The 22,468-nt window shown below is 33.4% G+C and overlaps 2 protein-coding genes across 3 annotated transcripts; one reads left to right on the forward strand and one right to left on the reverse strand.

Annotated features, from left to right (window-relative positions):
- Window positions 1-5,257: 5,257 nt before the first annotated feature.
- On the forward strand, window positions 5,258-9,950 carry LOC136220113 (uncharacterized). Of its 2 annotated transcripts, XM_066007814.1 has the most exons (6): window positions 5,258-5,418; window positions 7,715-7,805; window positions 7,919-8,046; window positions 8,135-8,290; window positions 8,383-8,574; window positions 9,362-9,950. In XM_066007814.1, the coding sequence occupies exons 2-6, from the start codon at window positions 7,733-7,735 to the stop codon at window positions 9,728-9,730; spliced, it is 918 nt and encodes a 305-aa protein (XP_065863886.1). In that variant the 5' UTR covers window positions 5,258-5,418; window positions 7,715-7,732; the 3' UTR covers window positions 9,731-9,950. The 2 variants fall into 2 exon arrangements, with proteins under 2 accessions (XP_065863886.1, XP_065863887.1); XM_066007815.1 differs by lacking the exon at window positions 5,258-5,418 and having other exon boundaries at window positions 7,696-7,805.
- A 3,665-nt stretch (window positions 9,951-13,615) lies between these two features.
- On the reverse strand, window positions 13,616-16,110 carry LOC136220115 (dihydrolipoyl dehydrogenase 1, mitochondrial). Its single transcript, XM_066007816.1, has 2 exons — window positions 15,766-16,110; window positions 13,616-15,073 (listed from the first exon to the last, which is right to left on the reverse strand). Exons 1-2 carry the CDS (start codon window positions 16,045-16,047, stop codon window positions 13,823-13,825), a joined length of 1,533 nt encoding a protein of 510 aa, XP_065863888.1. The 5' UTR covers window positions 16,048-16,110; the 3' UTR covers window positions 13,616-13,822.
- Between the last annotated feature and the right edge of the window lie 6,358 nt (window positions 16,111-22,468).

A 22,468-nucleotide genomic window follows, 5' to 3' on the forward strand; every position in this document is an offset into this window, starting at 1 on the left:
TAGTATAATTTAATCATAATATTTACCATATAACCACGATTTCGATTTTCCAAATTACAATTTTTGAAGCTTTTTGTTTTTAAATATCTATCTTTCTTTCATCTACCAAACAATACTGAATGATGTTAAAATTAGTGGTGTCAAAATGGCTAAAAAGATTGACCCAACCTATTTAATAAATGGGTTGACCCAACCCAACCCATTTAATAAATAGGTTATAATAACCCATTTGTATATAGGTCAAAATGATCAAACCCATTTATTAAATGAGTTACATGGATTGACCTATTTAACCCATTTAACCAAATCTAATTAAAAATTAAACAAAAATAAATAAATAAAAGCGTAAAAACATAAAATGAAATAAACGTGAAAGTGAAAATGTAAAAATTACACGGATCGACTCATTTAACCTAATTAACTAAAATATAATATAATATTTGCTTATTCATCTTTTTACATGATATAGTTTCTTAATGTAATTAAAATTCAATTTGACCAATTTAAATTCAACTATTAGCGTCTTCATTTAACGTCAATTCATTTGTAATTAACATATATTGGCCCTGTTTGGTAAAGAGCGTTTTGGGATAAAAAGAGCGGTTTTGACCAACTTTAGAGGTTTGACCACTGAAACCGCTAATTGGAGTGTTTGGTGGAGAGAGGTTTGAGAGAGAGTTTTGGGATGAAAACGCTAATTTAGAAAAAGCTCTTAAAATGAGATTTTTCAATTAGCGTTTTGCAATATTAAAATTAATGGACTTCTTTAACCCTAATAGATAGACTCCCTCTTCTCATGCGCCAAAATTAATGCCCTTATTCGTCTTTTTGCACAAACCGCTATTATCAGTAACCGTATCATATCATGTGACTCTACAAAAGCTTAATTTCAATAATACCCGTTTCATTACCCTTTATTTAGATAAAAGTTTAACAAAACCAATTATTATAAGTACAAAAGTTTAACATAAATTACAACATAAACCAATTTCAGCAAAATAAGTTTAACAAAACAAAAACTAATTGCAAATCTAGAGTGGAAATTTAGCAAAACTGAAGTTGAACAAAATAAAAACCAATTGTCTAAATTAGGGGTGTTCAAAAATTGAACCAGACCGAAATAACCGACCGAACTGATGTATTTCGGTTTTTCGGTCTATTAGATTTGGTTTCGGTTTTATTTTATAAAAAATTTCGGTAATATCGGTCGGTTCGGTTTTTATGATAAAATTGCCGAATTAACCGAACCAACCGAAATAGAAGTTAATTAGATTTATTATTTGTAAATTATTTGTAAACGTAGTTTTATTGTTTCTTTTTCTTTAAATTAGTTATTAATTAATTTTAATATTGAAGTAAGAGATTAAGAGATTATATACCTTTTACTTCAGTCCAATATCTTAGAAGTTTCATATTTTATTGTTATTATGTAATTTAAATTTAGATTTGTCCTACTGTTTTTAATTAAAATATATATTTATCCATTTTCGTAAACTTTATAGTTTAGACATTAAATTCTTGCGTATTTTGTGATTAAAAATTGTAATTACATGATTATATATTCAAGAATATGTTATGATACATAAGTTACATAATAACAGGTATAAAATTATAAAGTATAACTAATCAGAGTTTAGAAATTTTGTAAAATTATATTTATTAATCTGTGTTTTACTTTAACTATTTAATATGTGTTGAAACCGAAAACCAAACCGAACTGAACCGAAATATTTAGGTCGATTCGGTTCGGTTTGTTAATATTATTCGGTTAGGTTCGATTCTCATTTTAAGTGTTATTCGGTTTTCGGTTATTTCGGTTCGATTCGGTTTTCAGACTGAACCGACCGTTGAACACCCCTAGTCCAAATAAGAAAACAGTAACTCGATCAGAGTTAATCAAATTTTGCAAGACTATAGCAGAGAAAAATAAAGATAAAACACAAAGGAAGCAGATACTTAGAAAAAGGGAAGAGCCGAGAAATAAAAAGAAAATACCTAGAATTTATATATCAAATGACAGAAGGCGGAATATTAATTTTAAGATGAATAAGAAACTAATGGGTTATTGGGTTGACCCTGTCAAAAACCTATTCAACCCTTTTATTATATGGGTTAAATGGCTCAACCTCTTTATGACCCAGCCCATAAAAAGGTCAACCCTAACCTATTTAAATGACGGGTTAAATGGGTCAATAAATGGGTTATGACTCATTTTGACACCTCTAGTTAAAATAAAACATGTCAAATAATAAAATTTGTTTAGAATATGATTTTTTTTTACCGGATTTAGAATGAATGTTTTTTTAGTAAAATATATACATCATTTTATAGATAAAAAAATATCAAGTATAAATAAAAAAAGTAAGGAATAAAACTCTACATAAGTACAGGTTATGCCTACTATAAAAAGCAAAATAAACTATAAAATGTACAAATAAAACAAACAATAGATGAAATATATAATTTAGAATGAATGTTACTTGTTATTAGAGTGGTAAAAAAAACTAAAGTGTCATAATATCGAGGGTTAATTTCAAATAAATATCATGTAGTTTTACATTTTTGTAGATTAATACCTATAGTTTTTTTTATTACAAAATGAACCCTGTGATTTGTAAAAATTTATTTTTTTATTGACTTTGCCAACTTTGGCTGATAACGACCTCAAAATAAAATAAAAAAAATTCAAGAATTAAAGTTCTTTAGTATTATATTTACTATGGAACCACATTTTTAATTTTTAAAATCATCATTTTTTGAGTTTTCTCTCTCTAAATATTAACTTTCTCTTTCATAAAAAAGCAACAACATATAAATGACCTCAAACCTAAAAAGTTGAAGAATAAAGTTGCTTAAAATATCATTTAACTCTTGAAAATTTTCATTTTGAGGTCGTTATCGTCCAAATTTAGCAAAGTCAACAAAAAAATTATAATTTTGCAAACTACATAGTTCGGTTTGTAACAAAAAAAAAACATATGTACCGATCTATAAAAACATAAAACTATGGGGAATTTATTTGAAATTAACCCTAAATTGAGTAACTTTTCGTGTGAGATTTTAAAATTGAGTGATACATACTGTTTGTAAGCACAAAGTTTTTTTTAATGAAAGATGCTAAAATTTCATTAAGTACGAAGATTATAAGTAGAGCATGAAAACAGTAAGAAATAAAACCTCACAAACATATAGACTATATCTATTACATGATTCATTAAGACAAGAAAAGGATTCTAAAAAAACAGAAAAGGCCAGTATGACTGATGTGATTTATTCAAATAAAATTATATATAAAAGATTTGGGTAAATTACCTTTATGACCCTTGAACTTAGAACTTCTTTTACGGTCTCTTATCTTTACAATCGGACTTATTAACCATCGGTTTTGATCACATGGACTTTAATGACCATGTAGTATTTGATCATTCACCGTTAGATCTAGGCTTATTAGAATACTATGATGGAGATTTAAAACTCCTAAGGCTTGGATTCAATAAACCTATATTTAACGGTGAATGTCCAAATTCATTTGGTCATTAGGGTGTATGTGAACACGGCTGTATTAACCATTGAACTCACAACTTTACTAATATAAAAATTCTTTACATAAGTAACGGGATTACAAAAAGTTCAAAAATTAAAATTGCCTAAAACTATATTTCTTATGTAACTATCATTTTCGATTTTTTTAAATTAGTGTAATTAGTGTTTGTGAGGTTTTCTCTCTCTTAACCCTAAACTCTAGAGCGCGGGGGCAGAGCCCCTCTAATCACCGGCTCCATCCTTGAATATCGGTGGTTCCGCTCCTTGTATAGTCTCCATAATATTGGTTTATATGTATCCTATATATGCGGTATTATTCAATATTTTAAAATGGTTTGTATAGTCTCCATAATATTGGTTTATATGTATCCTATATATGCGGTATTATTCAATATTTTAAAATGGTTGAGTTGGTTTCAAATGTATAGTCTCATTTTATTTTATAAATTTTTTTAATTATTTGAATTTTATTTTATAAATAATTATAGAACTATTTTACCATTATTAATTACTTTCAGTGGACTCTTTATTTTCACGACACTTCAAACTCATTTTTATTATATCTCTTTTCCGTAAAAAAAAAAAAATTCTTATTTTGAGACTCAAATAACTTATTTTTTGAATTAAATTTTAATTTATCAAAATTATATAAAAATAATAATTTTTAAGAAATTAATATTGAATTTATAAAAAATTAATTGTGCACTTTTAATTTTTTAGCCGTCACATTAAATGATGAAGTTTTAAAGTACTGGAGGCTAATTTTTTTTTTTTTTTACGGACTTTGAAAATTTGCCCTACAGTATTTTTCACATGGACCCTGATGACCACGTAAATTTGGTCATTCACCGTTAGATGTAGGCTGATTAAATTTAAGCCTTATGATGCTTTGAATCTCCACCCCAGGATTTTAATCAGCATATATCTAATGGTGAATGACTAAATTTACCGTGGTCATTAGGATCCGTGTGAACACTACTGATTTACCCTAACCATAAGACTAAAATTAACCTTTAAATATAAATTTACGGGGCGTTTGGTATTCTATTGGGATAGGGATAGGGATAAATGTTGTGATAGGGATAAAGATAAATGGTTGGGATAAGGATAAAAATATGATAGTCGAGAATTATTATTCAATGTTTGGTATGTGGAATAGGGATGGAGATAAAATAATACATTTTACTATTTTAACCTTATTTAAACTACATAACATTAATTTGAGGGATAAGACGGACTTTTCCATCCTATTAAAATCGCAGGAGCTTGTCCCACCTCCTTATACCACCCCCCCTCCTGGGTATAGGATTTGAGGGATAAGAAGCTTATCCCTCACCCGTCTCACTCTTCTATCTCCCAAACAAACACGGGATAACTTATCTCGTATTTTTTATCCCTATCTCACCTCCTATATCCCTTCTAACAAACACCCCGTTAGGCTCCGTCATTGTCTAAACCATATCAAATTTAAGAAATTCAAGAATTTTTTTTTGAAGAAAGAAATTCAAGAATTGAATTATTATTTTCTTCAATTGTATAATTAAAACTTATTAGCTAAATGTTAAAATACTTCCGGTTTTAAAAGTAAAAAACCATAGAAATAAATAAGAAATAAAATGAGGGATCATGGATCTTATTTAACCAATAGAATTATATATAGTTTTATACTATTATAAAAGAAAAATAAATATTTATGTTATACCTAAAAAAAATTGAATTCAGGAAAAACAGGGCTCGCTGAAATTTTTGGCGATCTCTTTTGGTGATTCAAGTTCGCGCTCTATTCTCTCTCTGCTTTGCAATCGAAGGACTGGCGATCGAGTTTGGACGCAGAAATTTCAATTCCGTTTCAGCTTCAACTTAACCGCTATTGAGGTCTGTTCCATCTCCGACTGTTTTTCAATTGAAATAAAACTGAGTTTGGATGTTCGGTTAAGAATAATTTGAAGGGTAAATGGGTTCAAGTTTTTATCTAGAAGCCTTGTTCATCTAACCGGTAAACAGCTTGGATGTTGGGAAATTGGAGAAAGCATGTTGAGTTCATTGTTATGTTTTGCTGAATTTGGAATTTTAATTTGGTATTGTTGGATTGAATTCTAGGTTATCTTTTGGTTGATTTTTTTTTTTGTTTTAAACTAGTGAATTGCATTCTCTTAAGAACTGGAGGGGCTCAATGATATTTATGCAAAAACTTGCATATTGTAGTGTCATGAGATTGAACCATTGTTTTGAGTCTCATGTCAACCTTAAATTAGACCAAACAATGAGTCATATTGATGATCTTTTGAATCCTAGCATTACTCTAGATAAATCAAACTTGCTTATCCTGTTTAAGGTCTGATAAATGTCACCAACGTATGCATTTGAGGCTTCCTGGCTATTCCAATGGGCATGGCATTAAGGTCTGATAAATGTCACCAACAAGCTTCTACCTTGAAAAAAAATGTTTTCTTTAACATGATTGATAATTTTCTTAGTTATAGGATCTTTTCTGTTCATAAACGTGCATGTTTGACTGAAATCTATTGACAGATTCTTAGTTTTTGCTCCTCTTTCTGAAATTGGTCTTATTTTGTTTTGAGTTTTGAGGTTGCTTTAGGGAATTGGAGTCAATTGTCTTTTTTCATATTTGTTTTACTTGTTTGAGCTCCACTTTAACTTGTGTAGATTATAAATATATGGAATTTGGTTTCAGTGTTCAGTTTGTGTTCTAAATTGTAAATTATGAGGATATATTGCTGTACATTTCTTAGTTGGAGAAATGACTTTTCTAATTATATCTCTTGTTTATACATGGAAGGCTTAAACATACTTTGTTGTATTGTGAAGTTAGTGCTTTCTGGAGAACAAGATGACTTTCTAGGTAGCCCAAGAATCTAAAATGACTTTGAAGTTACTGCTCTTGACAAACTTTTGTAGCCCAAGAATCTAAAATGTGTATTTTTATTTTATAGCTACATGCTGTTCAGCTGGTTATAGCGTTGTGTTATAGAAAGGGATCGTGCATTTTTAAGTTCTTTAGTTTGGGAGAACCAAACATTAAGGTATGAATGTCGAAAAAAATTCAAGGGTCAGCCATGTTTAATTGTCCAAATAAAAGGTATTCTTAAGTCGACACTTAAGCATAATCTTTACTAACTGCTCAATTTGCTGGTTCTTCTGATAAGCATAGAACATTTTAGACTTTTTTCTGTTTTTTCCATATATGCAAAAACCAATGCCTATAGCCAGCCTTGGTTACTCCTTTTCACGTGCCACTGCCACCGGAAAGGTACAATATTGTCACACATAGTTTGCGTATTAGATTGTATTTTATCTCTCAAAATACATAGTTTTTCTTGGGTTATTAGGTTGAATTCCTTAAGGTAAACTTTTTGCTGTGTATGTGTATTTGTGTGAATGAGTAGAGCTGTAAAGAGTTAATTCACCTGGATTTTATGTGTTCATTTTATGATTGATGATGAAATTTCTGAGATATACGAAATTCCCTTTAATTCTTTGATTTTGTTGGTCTGTGGCCCGACACTTCTTTTTAGTAGCGTTTCTGCACACCGTGTTCGTGTTCGTGTCGTATCTGTGTCCGTTTTTTTAAGGCTATTTTATGAAGGTTATGTTTTAGAAATAATGTTGCCAGTACCTATGTCCGTGCAACATAGGTGGCTAGCTATTATAGTGAATTGGGAGCTTCCGAAATTGTTGTTTTTCCATTTCAATTTCTAAAGCAAGCATGCTTCTTGCTAATGATCTCTGTTAGGTTGTTTGAGCTGATTTACCTCTTCAGTTGATTTCTTGTTCAGTTCACCTCCCTAATTATCTGCATTCCGATGCCTAAGTTTGCCTTAGGATAGATTAGAATGGAAAAATATTATAAAAGAGGATTAATAGCAGATGTGATACCTTGAGCAGTTAATGTGTAGGTGAATTCATCATTACCCGGTGAGGCCCTGGTGATTTTGGGAAACCGTGGATTGGTGGCTTAAATGGCCCATATGGAGAGTGAGATCTAGTTTTTAACATTGATCCACGTGGCGATCGGTCATTAGTGCGTGTCATCAAATAATATTCGGTGGTTAGAGTCTAGAATGTTGCAAAGCTTGATTGTTACTTATATTGCAAAGCTTCGATCGTTATATTTGAGATTAGAGTGATCAGGTTCTTATGTTACTTTCAGGTTAAGCACATCTAAAGGATGAGCTCTCAAATTGAGTCTGCACGAGAAGTTAATCTGATATCAAGTTCGGATCCAAAACCTGAAGAAAAAGGTATCAACTTGGGATTGTTTTGTTCTTGCACAATTCTACAGAAAACGTTTGATTATTTGCAGAGCAAGAAATTATGATCTGAAACTAACATCGGCAATGGTATTTCCTGCTAGACATGGATGCTCGTGTGCAGGCAATGTGGAAGCAAATGAATAAAGGGTCTACTAATAAAAATATCAAGCCCACTTCTAACAAGCGTAGTTCTTCAACCATGAATTCAAGTTCCCAAAAGCTGAATGACGTAAGGATTTATTCTCTCACCTTATTTCAATTTTCTCCTTTATATAAAAGAGCAATTGATTGAAGTTGATTTATTCGGGCTTTGGTAGAATTGGAGGACATATCTGGGTATAGCACCGAAGAACACAGGAAACCATGGAAAAGGTTACCAGAATGAAAGAAATGTGGATAAGAAGAATGAGGCAACGTCCAATAAGAATCAGATTAGTCCATCTTCGGATAAAAGTTCACAAACGAAATCTGATGTGAGAACTTAGCTCGTTTCTCTGTTTGTTATAAAATTTATCCATCAAGTTGTCTGTCATTATAAATTTGTCACTTTGGCCTGATGTAACAGAACTGGATATCTTATTTGGGTCTGGCAACAAAAAAGACGGCGAACACAAAGCAGGATGCATTGCAGAAGGAGTCGAGTAACGCGCAAAGTGCCACAAGTGATGAGGCCAGAAAAATTGCAGCTGCTGCTCTCTCAGCAGTTAAGGATGCTGCTGCTGCAGCTGCTGCCGCATCAGGAAGGGGTAAAATTGAGGTGTGTATGAAACTTTTTCCTAGTTTTATTGTCCCTCTCGTTGATGAACTTAGCTCGAGGGCGAGCCTTGGCGCAACGGTAAACGTTGTTTTCGTGTGACCAAGAGGTCATGGGTACGAGTCTTAGGAGCGGCCTCTTGCCAAAAAATTTGGCAGGGGAAGGCTTGCCCCCAATACACCCTTGTGGTGGGACCCCTCCCCGGACCCTCGCTTAGTGGGGACACGTAGTGCACCGGGCCGCCCTTATTGATGAACTTAGCTCGGGCTTATCGCCTGATATCTGGCTAATCCCTTTGTTGTAGTCTATGTTGCATGGAAACTCTTCACTAGCGTTTTCGTGTCCATTACCGTTTCCTAGCTAAATTTTCTTGGAAATAACATTTCCCGGTGTCCGTTTCCGTTTTCCGTTTCAATTTCTGTTTCTGTTTCCGTGCAACATAAGTTGTAGTCAAAGACATTGATCCTAAGACAATCTGCGATATAAATGTCTAAAAGTCACTAGTTTAGTCGTCCTTACCTTCCGTTAAATTTAGGGCTGTCAATTTCTGATAGAACATCGCTATTTACAGATACAATCTGCTTGACATTAGATGCGATTACCATTTTTGTGTTTTTTACATCGTATATAATCATGTGCAATATATAGATCACATAACCCGAATATGGCATGATAACCCGAATATGGCAGGTGCACAACGAGGGAAAGAATTTTCGCTGTAATATGAAGTATTGAAATATTGATCACGGATTGTATGATTACCAATTGTTTACCGATTTTCTTTATGCAGATCAAGGAAGTTAGGGATTTTGCTGGCCAGGACATCGAAGTTAAGAAGCTAGTTGATTTAGAGTCAAGAGAGGCGGCTGAAAACGCCAGAAGTTCCGCACCTTCTGCAGTGGATGCCGTCCTGCAACAAATTAAGAAGAAACCAAAGCTGAGTGTTCTCGACAAGACGAAAAAGGATTGGGGAGAATTCAAGGATGAGAACAAAGGATTAGAAGTTGAGTTAGATGCTTATAAGAAGAGCTCAAACCAGTATCTGGACAGGGTTTCGTTCTTGCAACGAGCAGATTACCGAGAATATGAGAGGGAGAGAGATGCTCGGTTAGCTCAGCAGACTAGGAGGCGAACGGATATGCGAGAAGACAATCTCTGACTTCAAATTTTACAGTGAAGTTATGCCATTATATTGCAACGACAACACATCGGGCAATAAATCGGGGAATTTTCTTGTAATGCCATGATGGCATTGGTATTTAAGGTACCATTTGTTGATGAGCTTGTAAATTGATATTCTTGTGAAATCTGATGGTACCTTTGTTTTGAACTTTAAATTATGGGCAAAAGGTACAATTTGGTCCTTGACCTATCCAAAATTTGTGTGTTTGGCTCCGACCTATTATTTGGTCATATTTGGCCCCTCATATATCCCAATTAGTTAAATCACACACAAAATGGATGGAAAGTTAATTGAGACTGATTCTGTTAATCTAGGGTGGTATTAGTAAAAATTCCAAAAGATCATTGAATCTAAAAGGATATTTTACATCCTAACCCAGTTTATTCTTCGTCTTCTTCCATTCCACAACTGGTTCTTCCCGGCTTCTGCGATTCCTCCTTTCCCGACTGCGGTGGCAGCTGACCTAACCCAGTTTATTCTTCATCTTCTTCCATTCCGCAACCACTTCTTCCTGGCTTCTGCGATTCCTCCTTTTCCGGCTGCGGTGGCAGCTGCAAGGCCGAAATCATCATTTGTTGCGGCGATAAATAATACTAATAATCAGTTAGGAGATGGAATGGAGATTATCAGCTTCTCCGGTGGCAACGAGCACGTCAGCGGGGGCGAAAGTGGCGAAGAAATCAACCATGGCACCGAGTGCGAGTTCTAATGGAGGAGGAAAATCTAAGATGCTTGTTGCCAAAGATGAAAACTCATGGGAAAATGGATGAGTATGTGAGCTTGAAGAGTTGAATGTGAAACAACAATAGATTTCAACAGCAGTAGATTTTCTGAAATTTGAATGTGAAACAGAAGTAGATTTCCTGCAATTTCACAACCCAGTTTCTGAAGGAATGGCAGAAGCCGGCGGAATCGAAGAAGACGATGACTCAACTTGGAATTGGATGTAAAATATCCTTTTAACCTCAATGATATTTTAAAATTTTTACTAATGCCACATTAAATTGCTTATGTGTAACAGAATCAACATTAATTAACTTTCCATCCATTTTGGGTGTGATTTAACTAATTGTGATAGGTGAGGGGCCAAATGTGACCAAATAATAGGTCAGGGGCTAAACACACAAATTTTGGATAGGTCAAGGACCAAATGATGCTTTTTGCCTAAATTATGTTATGCTATCAGATTTGAGATTTTTTAAAATACGACAGATAATTGCTAATTAATATTAAGATAATATATATCTTTATATCATATAGTTTAAAAATGAAAAATATATAAAGAAATGCGCTTATTTGGACCGCGTTCTAACCCTTGTGACCTGCTAAATACCGCTTTCAAATTACTTATCACCGCTGCCATTTGGACTTTTTTGCCCTTCTCATTATTTTAATCAAAAATTGAAAATTCTCTCTCCAAAATCATAAATCCGAACAACAATAATTGAAATTATGAAAATAATTGATGTGTGAACCCCGAATCTTGAAAATGGATGATTACGAATCGGAAACATTAAAATTTACATTTTTTTTTTATCAAAGAATTCATAAAAATAATACATATTTTTAACGATGATTTTGCATTTTTTGTCACAAAAAATTGGAGAGTCTTGCATTTTTCGTCATGGGTCGGGCGGATGCTGCATCCGTTTCAATTTTTTTTTTTCTAGTTTTGAAAATTTTTTATACGAAGGGCAAAATTATCCAAATGGGGACGGTGATAAATAATTTGAGGCGGTAAATAATAAAACCCTTTAATTTCAAACTCAAATTTAATTTCAAACTCAAGTATGGTTTGAGTGCGGTTAAATTTTAGCGGATTAAACTTGAGTCACGTGTTTATAGATGTACATGTGTGAGGTGTGTAAGGTTCAGCCAGTTCGATTTATGAACAAGTTTAATAACCTTCGGTTTAATTAAGGAATGGGACATAAATGCTTTGAATTTGTTAACTTGAGTTATATTTCTTTTTCTATCATTGAGATAATTGCTTAAAGTCACTGAAATAATGATTGAATACGAGATTTATATAAATCCTCATTGAGATAATCACTTGAAATCACCGAAATAATAACAAATGAAGACAAGATTTAGTTCGTAAATTAATTGAATTAAATTGGACTAATTTAAATTAAAACTAGCATAGCGGAACATACACATTTTACTAAATTTAATAATTCGATTGAATGATACAACACAAAAATTAGAGTTACAGTCGAGCCAAGCTTTGACTTGTTCATACTCGATTGTCAAATAATTGGCGAGCTCAAACTCAATGAAAAACTCGTTTATTTGTTCACAAACGTTGTCAGCAAGTAGCTCGTTAATTATGTTCATAGACTTTATTTCCGTACAACTTATTAATTATATCCATTTAAAATTTCTTCAACAGAAAACTACATCATTGGAACCTATAAAACTACATAATTTTACTTAATGGAAATACTATTGTTCCAAAAAATAATCAAACTGGATTGTTCCCGAACGTGTCATTAATATTATAATCAAACTTGTTCATGAACCTATAACCGAACCTAAAACTACATAGATTGGAACCTATAAAACTACATAATTTTACACTTTTCCTTTTATGGAAATACTATTGTTCCAAAAAATAATCGAACTAGATTATTCACGAACGTGTCATGAATATTATAATCAAGCTTGTTCATGAACTAATAAATGAACCTACTCACAAGCTTTCAGGCTGGATTTCACCGTACTCAAATTCAGCTTGTTTATAAATAGAGCCGAACGAGCGGCCTAACTCATTTAAGCCCCTAACTGAAACCCTAACAAAATATGTTAAAACCTATTTATAGCTAGGACAATAAAAGACAAAAGCAAAAGTCAATATTAACCATACTAATGACAAAATGATAAATAAACTAAAATTATAAAAAACAAAATAGCAGCAGAGAAATTTTGACAAAAAAATATTTTTCCATAAGCCGCCTTATAACTATTTTGGCTCTTACCTACTCTAAAGAGCAACTAGACAACATAAATTTGTATTTTTCATTAGCAATCTACGGTAAAAGGAAAATAATATCTACTAGTAACAATTAAAAAAAAAAAAAAAGGGCAGCCCGGTCGCATTACGCGTCCCCGCTGAGCGAAGGTCCGGGGAGGGGTCCCACCACAAGGGTGTATTGGGGGCAAGCCTTCCCTTGCCAATTTAATTGGCAAGAGGCCGCTCCTAAGACTCGAACCCGAGACCTCTGGTCACACGGCAACAACGTTTTACCGTTGCGCCAAGGCTCGCCCTCTATCTACTAGTAACAATTATTTAAAAAAAAAAAAAAAAAAAAAAAAAAAAAAAGCTATTTCGAGACTAACAACAACAGCTGAACAAACCCTCGAACTGAACAAACCCTCGAACGCAGAGGCCCGTATTGTTGGTGTCAATGAGGTCAAAACATGAAATTATTCTTGAAGAGAAAAATGACACCGTAGCACATTTCTCTATTAGTAACAATTAACAGTAAACAACAACTGAACAAGCCCTCAACACAAAGGCTCGTATTGTCGGTGTCAATGAGGGTCAACACATGAAATTATTCATTAACAGTAAACAACAACAGCTGAACAAGCCCTCAACACAAAGGCTCGTATTGTCGGTGTCAATGAGGGTCAACACATGAAATTATTCATTAAGAAAATTGACAGCAGCACATTTCTCTACACATTTCTCTATTAGTAAGAATATCTACTAGTAAACAACTGAATAAGCCCTCAAACACACAGACCCGTATTGTCGGTGTCAATGAGGTCAACACATGAAATTATTCTTCAAGAAAATTGATAGTAGCACATTTCTCTATTAGTAACAATTAACGGTAAACAGTAAACAACAACAGCTGAACAAGTCCTCAAATGCAGAGGCCCGTATTGTCGGTGTCAATGAGGTCAACACATGAAATTATTCTTTAAGAAAATTGACAGTAGCACATTTCTCTATTCAAGCATTTCATCTGCTTCAATGACAGATGAACTGGGGAAGCATGAAATTGTTTACAAGGCATTCAAAAAAATAAACTTAAATCAAAATGAGTGATGATCATTACCCTATATGTGAATGGGCTTGTCATGAGTAGCCATGGCAGCTTCCTTCAATGCCTCACTCATTGTTGGATGAGCATGGCAAACTCGGGCAATGTCTTCACTTGAAGCGTCGTAAGTAAGGGCGATAGCTGCCTCGTGAATCATCTCACCTGCATTTGGTGCCATGATATGGACTCCTAAGATTTTATCTGTCTCCTTGTCAGCTATTATCTTGACAATCCCTTCTGCATCATCAATCGCCTTGGCACGACTGTTTGCCATGAAGGGGAACTTCCCAACTCGGTATTCAATACCGAGTTCCTTAACCTGCTCCTCGGTTTTACCAACTGAAGCAACCTCAGGATGTGTATAGACCACTCCAGGTACCTTGTCATAATCTACATGGCCATGCTTCCCGGCTATGAACTCGACACAAGCAACTCCGTCCTCTTCGGCCTTATGAGCCAACATTGGTCCTGGTATAACATCACCAATTGCAAATACACCAGGTACATTTGTTGCAAACTTTTCGTTGACAAGAATTCGTCCTACCTTATCAGTTTCAACACCTAGCTTGTCCAGCCCTAATCCGGAAGTAAATGGATTCCTACCAGCAGAGACAAGAACCACATCAGCTTCAAGAATTGTCTGGTCACCACCAGATGCTGGCTCAAGTGTCAACTTCACGCCGTCTCCAGAAGCATCGACTCCTACGACCTTTGTTTTGAGAATGAATTTCATCTTCTGCTTCTCTAGACTACGCTGAAAATGTTTACGGACTTCGCCATCCATGGATGGGACAATATCAGGACCAAACTCCACAACAGTCACTTCTGAACCAAGGCGACCCCACACTGAACCCATCTCAAGCCCAATGTAGCCTGCCCCGATAACTACAAGTTTCTTAGGAATCTCTGTCAAAGCCAAAGCACCAGTTGATGATACAATTTTCTTTTCATCGATGGTGATTCCGGGCAGAGATTTGACATCAGACCCAGTGGCAATTATTATATTCTTGCCTTTTACAACTGTTTCTCCACCTTCAATAGTGTCTACCGAAACCTCAGATGGTGAAATTAACTTACCGTATCCTTTCACATAGGTCACTTTGTTCTTCTTGAACAAACCTTCAATACCACGGGTAAGGTTAGCAACAGCCTTGTTTTTCTGGTTCATCATCGCAGGTAAATCAACTTCAACAGACGCAAACTTTACACCATGATTGGCAAATGAATGTTGAGCTTCATGGAACATGTGGGATGAGTGAAGAAGTGCCTGGACATAAGAAGAATTACAAAATGTTTGAAGTGTGAAAATATTAAACAAGCTTGAATCATGAAACTATTTTCCACAGAAAATTATCAGAAACAGCACAGAATTCCTAAGAACATTTGGAATATTATATACTGCTAGCTGCCTTCACAATATCGATAAACCCTATAAAATGAATGTTCTCCAACCAAAGCATATTCCATTCAATTGATAAGCCTTCTAAAATTTCTTCCCTCAAATTACAAGGGACTGCTACTTTCAGAAAATCTATGTTGCACAGAAACAGAAATTCAAACGGACACCGGGAAATTGAAATGGAAATGGAAATGGACACCGGAGACATTGTTGCTAAGAAAAATTAGCAAGGAAGTGGACAGTAAACGCGGAAAAGCCAGTGATGAGAGTTTCCGTGCAACATAGCAGAAACTGAAACCAAGAAAAATTTCACCATAATAGACATCATTTGGAAGCATTTTTTTCTATAGTCCGATGTACAGAGAATCCAAAATGAAACTTAATACCAAAAACCGCAATCGCACAAAAATCAAATTCTTCTTCCGCCAATCAGGTAAAGCTAATAGATCCGAAATAAGTTCATCAATCAGACAAACCAATAGAATAATCCGAAAATTCCAGAAATAAGACTCGATAACTAAAAACAGATCGGATAAACAAAAACAAAAAGATACACACACCTTAGAGGGGATACATCCAACATTAAGGCAGGTACCACCGAGAGTTCCACGCTTCTCGATACAGGTGGTTTTAAGTCCAAGCTGAGCGGCCTTGATAGCAGCGACATAGCCACCGGGACCACCGCCGACTATGACGACGTCGTTCTCCTCAGATCCCGATGAAGCAAACCCACGGGAGAAATTGGTGAGCGAGAAGGAGTATCTGAGAGCGTCAGGGCTGGAATTAGCGAAATTCCGACCAAGAAGGTACGCCTTTCTCCTCGCAAAGCTTGCCATCGCCATTTTTTATGGTTTTGGTGTTTACAGGAAGCAGAGCTGAACTATCTTCGTATTATACCTATCAAAATGAAACAATCAAGAGACTGTGAGGACTGTTGATAATCCACTGCGGACAAGAATATTATTTTATCTGTGGTTCTTATTTTATTTTTCATTTTATGGATGACATGTAATCGCAGCCGTTGATTTATCCGGGTGTAAATTGCATCCACGGTTAAAGTATGAGATCTTAAGTTTATTTGACAAAAATCACTGAAATTTATTTTATTTTAATCAAATTATTAAATTTTATATTTGATTTCAATAAAATTATTTAATTAATTTATATAAAAAAAATCAGTAAAATATTAATTTGACACATAAAAAAAGTTATGCAAAGTTGAGAGATTACGAGCTTAACATTCTGTTTATGAGCTGCTCACGACTTGTTTACAATATTTGCTCGCGAATAGCTCATTAATTCAGTTTATGAATTTCGCTCGTAAATAACTTATTAATTATATTGATTTGAAATTTTTTTAATACAAAATTACATCGTTTTAAAATCTACAAAACTATTTCTTTTTTTTTTACGTTTTCCCGATTATAAAATATTATTATTAAAAAATAATCGAACTAAGCTTGCTCTTTAGCATGTTCATGAACATTGTAATCGAATTGTAATCGAGTTCATGAATCTATAACTGAGACTCTTCGGAAGCTTTCGAGTCGAGCTTCGACATGCTCAAGCTCGACTCATTTATAAATTGAATCGAACACAATCGAGTTTTTATCGAGTCATTGAATCGCTCATGAGCGGATCGACTCATTTACAACCCTAGCTACGAGGGAAAATGTTGTTGTGGAGAAAAGCTGATAAGTATTTAAGAAATACAAGATAAAAGTTCTAAAAGTTAATAAATAACAAATAAAAAAATGTAAGAATACTAGCTTTCATGATAAGTTGTGAAAGCTACTTTTCTCGAAAGCTACAAATTATAGTTTTTTTTAGACCAACTTTTCGAGATTTTCTAATTTATAAGGAAATCATTTTTGTATTTATCAAACAATGTTTTTAATTGAGAAAGTTAGGAAAACTGTTTTTAGAGTTTGAGAAAACAATATGAAACGTAATATCTTTTTTTAGTATATATCAAACGCAATATCAAATGCTCACTAAGCATCACATTAGACAAAGATGTTATGTTTAAAAGAAAATTATGGCTATTACGTATGTATCATCAACCGTAAAAATTAGATATATCTAGCATAACGTTTAATTAGTCAAATATTTTATATTTCGGTAAGTTTTTGTACATAAATGGTCTGAAATAACTTTATTGAATCAATGTGAAATTCAATCATTTCATTTAGACATGTTTGCGGATTCAGATACCCACCCAGCTCACCCAGACCTGTATTCTTTAAACCGGGTTTGGACATGAAATCTATCTTTAGGCCCAGGTCTGCTAAAGTCTACTTCTTTTTTAGATGGGCTTGAGATTTATAAAAATAGCACGAGTCGGTCCAGTTCGACCCGTCTATTAATACTAATTAATAAATTTATATATTAATATTTATTTTTAAATATAAATTTAATTTTTTATTATTAAAAATTATGCATATATATTTTGGTGGATTTATATGGGATGGCTTGGAATTTGATTTTTAAGCCCGAATCCAGTCCGGTCTGAACCCGCTTAAATTAACAAAGGGTTGGACTAAACTTGGACTGGGTATTTTTAGATAAAAGCCCATTGGGTCCAGCCCGAGCTCGATCCGACCCAGCCTAACCATGAACAGGTCTAATTTTATTAAAATAAAATAAAATTTACTTAGTTGGGAAAGCCGATTCCAAACTTTAATGACTATATGTGTATTTTACCCGTTTTACTATCTTTTTATTTATTCGTATGGATCCAACCTTCTTCACCACAATTCGATACGAGTCATAAATATCGAATAGTTTAGTAGGTTAATAATTTGTGTTGTCGTGTTTAATGAATCAATTCTAACCCTACTTAAAATTATTGTGCTTAGGGGCGGATTTAAAGGAAGCTAGGGGTTTGAACATCCGTTGATTTTAGAAAACACTAATTTTTTTTAGAAATTGTGTATAGGGTTTTAATATTTTATGTAAACATATAAAAAAATATATTAAATTAAACACTCATAAATCAGGAGAGACCGCCGCAATGCATTTATTTATTCAATTCAAATTTGATTGAAAAGCTATTTAACAAAACACTAAAACTCAGTAATTTTTTGGTTGAATTCTTATCGTGTTTGTGGAATAAATTGCATACTTGATATACAACATTTATCATGTTTAACATTTTGATGTATAACTTTCATTTTTTCACATAAAAAGTACTCCATTTGAAGGGAGTCTTCCCATTTAAGTGTACAGTCAGGAATTATGACTGGTCCACACGGGTTAACCTACCCCATTACTAATTTTTAACTCATCCTTGAAAAAAAAAGTGAGACTCACTCATATTCTTCAACTGCATCATTATCTTCTCGCTCCTTCATTCTTCCTTTCTCTCTCTAACTCTCTCTTTGTCCGTGAAATCAAACATACAATGATATCTTTTCTTCTTAATGGAATTTCCAGTTGTACATTTTAGCAGGAGGTCGTCCATAAAGTGAGGTATTTTTTGTATAAAAATAAAGATTGTATACCAAAATGTGAAATATAGTAAAAATTGTGTACTTCCTGTCTGTATTACGTAGAATTTTACTCTCCATTAACATATAAAAAAATATAAGAAATCATTTTAATAATAATTTTAAATATATTGGTATAATTTCAAAATTAACAAGTTAAGCTTAATTTGATAAAAAAAAAAGAAAAAAATACAAAAATAAACCATGTGATTTGATCGATTTGTAAAAACAATTTTGTAGTTTAAATGTTTGCAAACAAGAATTTTGTACTTTGTAAAATTTGTGGTTAAAAGATTTATAAGTCAATGTTTCTCTCAAAATAATATTTGTGGTTTAGTTAATTAGTAAAGTCAGACCTTGTACTTTGGGTAATTTATAAATTCAATCATTTTAATTGCTCCAAACTCTCTTTTGGGGTAAATAGTCACGATAATATTTCTTGACGAAATGACTGAGGGGGCATTTGTTTCAGCTTTTTTGGTGAGCGTTTAGCATTTCACTCATCGTTTGGTTAGGTTTATATAATCACAGCGTTTAACATTTTCTCTGCAAACTGCAGCGTTTTAGAGCTTTTCATAAACAATTGTTTGTAGTTATTTATTATTGATAAAATTATTCTTCTTATTTCCACAAAATATGTTTCTTCTTTAACATTATTTCTATAACATAATTACTGAAGAAATAAGGTTTTGCTGCATTCAATAAAATTTTTATTTTAATTTTTTTATATTATAATTTAGATCATTTTATTAATTTGTGTAATATATTTTTTATTTTATAATTTATTTGTTGATTAATTTAAAACATGTTCATATTAGACATTTTAAATACTAAAAGCAACAGTTTAATATAATTTTACCAAACACAAATAATTAAGTGAATTGCTATTTATCGACTCCTAATTACTACTTACCGCCCCTGTATTAACATTTTTACCTTCTCATATTGTTCTTTCAAAAACCGTGAGTGGTTTCTCTCTTCCGATCAAAACTGAAATTCTGAAAATAATTGATGAGTTACAACCCAAGAACCCCGGAAATGGATGATTACGAGTCGGAGACATTGGACGAGTTACAAATTTCGAGAAAATTTACATTATTTTCCGCAGGCGATCAGCGCGATTTTAACTTCTGTCTCCCATTCGGGAGACCTTTTCTGTGTTTACAAAGCAAAAATTTGAAAAAAAAAACGTATCATGCCAGTAATCGGTCCTTTTTTCTTTGTCTGGCATCATTCCCGACATGATTTTCGTCCCGAAAGGTAATTTTGAGAGAGATTACAAAGTTGAGAAATTATGAAAGAGAGAATGAGAGGTTTTGAGAAATTTATATGGAAAAGGACAAAATTGTCCAATAGGGGACGGTGACTAGTAATTAGGGAGCGGTAATAGCAACACTTATAATTAAACGGCTAATAACAAACAAATATCAACAACAAACAACATATTGCAACTGCAAATAGCTAACAGCAACAATAACACTATTAGATAACAGTTCAACCAAATAGATCCTGAGGTTGTAAACTTTTAAACTACGATGACTACTGGCCAAACCGTAGGATTTTTTTTTGTTTTGTTTTGTACTTTTTAAAAAAGTTGTGTTATTATTAAATTAATCCTAATTTGACCCATCAATAAGAGGAAAGCCTTATTTGAATTTGATTCTATATAATTTAATAATTAAATTGCTTTAATTGAAAATACTAGAAAGAATTGAAGACTTTTCCAAATCTAACGGTTGAATAGAATGCTTGAATATTAAGTTAAGGCTACCTAAAAAAAGTCAAATTGGCTCTCGAAGCCCCAAATAAGGTACAATTTAGGTTGCGTGGAGAAACATGTAGCATATCATAATTCGGGTTAAAAGTGTTAAAATCGTGTCTAGTTTCCTAAATAATTAAATTAATCAATATAAATAAAAATTCCAAGTTATTGGCGACCAATTTTATTAGATTACCTTAAAATTTATTAATAAGTTATCTAACCTGGGGCTTCTTATAATATCGGCACATGGACCTTAATAACCATGTAGTATTAAGTCATTCACCATTAGATATAGGGCTCGTTTGTTTTACCTAATGTTTGTTGTTCATGTTTGCTGTTACGGTTTGCTGTTTGCTATTGCTGCTTGTTGTTGCTAGTTGTTGTTTGCTGTTGGAAAAGGCTGCTGATGAGTGTCCAAAATAGCAAGTTTACTAGGTCCTTTTTATGGTTATTCCCTCTTTTATGTGTCACTTTGGGGCCTTTTTACTTGTTTTATTGCATAAGAGCTTTCAGGGATCAAATTGGAGAAAAGAAGGCTTGCAAGGCTGTTTTGGACCTTTTTCACTCAAAGTTCAGCTTTGCGGTCGCCACTGGTTTAGTCTTGCCCAAGACTAAGGGGTTCGACTTATTCAAATCGTCAAGTCAGCAGAACCAGAAACTAACTTATCTCCACAGTCTCAACAACATATTTTGAACGAAGGAAATCCCTGAAATCAAGGAAGGAACTCAGAAGATTGAAGATTTTTGTAATCAACACTATAAAGGAACTCCACCATTGTTTTTAAGATTCACTTTTGAATTGACAATTTTATTCTCCTTGTTAGGGTTTTTGTAAGCTTTAGCATCATTTTCCATTTTACTTTACATTCACCATTTTTGTCTTTGTAAGCTATCATAGTCGATTCATGACTATGCGTAGCTAATTTCCTCATTCGATTAAGAGATTAATCAAAGGCTAGCATTATTTCCAATTGTGAGATTGTTGTTCTTAATTTCAGTAATCTAATTTTATGTGATCTGTTTACACATTTATCAATCTATGAAATCAGACCTTCAATGAAAGTTAAGACCACAGTTCGACCGGGCTTCGGCTTTTTCATTTATTGAAACAACGTTAGGCCATAGGATTTGTAATCATCTGAAATCCTAACTATGTTCAAACGCATAAACGTGTGACTTGGTTTAAATCGAAATCGCTAAGAATTCGGTTAACTTAGATTGGGTCCTTCTAATCCCTAATGCTTTCGACAGATTAAATTCTAAGCGCTAAGCTAGAACTTTCTGGCCGAATAGGGGCTTATCTTTAGGTACTCTAGGATTTGCTTTACAATTAAGGAAAGATTAGGTTATGAATGAATAAGGAACGACTATAACCAATCCAGATCATGTCAATTATGATGTCATCTCACTTTCAATGATCAACAAGGAAATAACCGTTATGCCTGCGAATATCCCTTGATCGATATTCTCTCATATAATTGTCACAGAATATAATTTCGCTTCAATTTGGCAAAACTTATTCCAAAATAACTACCAAACAATCATCCCCCCCATTTATATTTATCAGATTTAGTTATATACGTAATCAATCGGTATTAATCCTTAGGGTACGATCTTTACTTACCATTTCTACAAATCAGTAGTTCGGTTTGTAACACTTATTTATCTGGTGGATTTGACACCCATCAGCTGCTTTTCCAAAAAGCAGAGATTCTCTGCTTTTGTAAAAGGCTGCTTTTTAGGTGTAAAAAGCAAACAGGAGGTCACTAACCAAACACCCAATGCTGCTTTTCAAGTGTAAAAGGCAAACAGGAATGTCACTAACCAAACACCTAAAACTCTCCATTTCGAACTGAAAAGGCAAATAGGAGCACAAAAAGGAGCACCCAAACACCCCCATAGTCTTATTAGAATTATAAGGTGGAGATTCAAAACATCCTATGGCTTAAATCTAATAAGTCTAGATCTAACGGTGAATGACCAAATTCACATGGTCATTAAGGTCCATGTGAA

Source organism: Euphorbia lathyris, chromosome 2 (assembly GCF_963576675.1).
Source record: "Euphorbia lathyris chromosome 2, ddEupLath1.1, whole genome shotgun sequence".
NCBI lineage: Eukaryota > Viridiplantae > Streptophyta > Magnoliopsida > Malpighiales > Euphorbiaceae > Euphorbia > Euphorbia lathyris.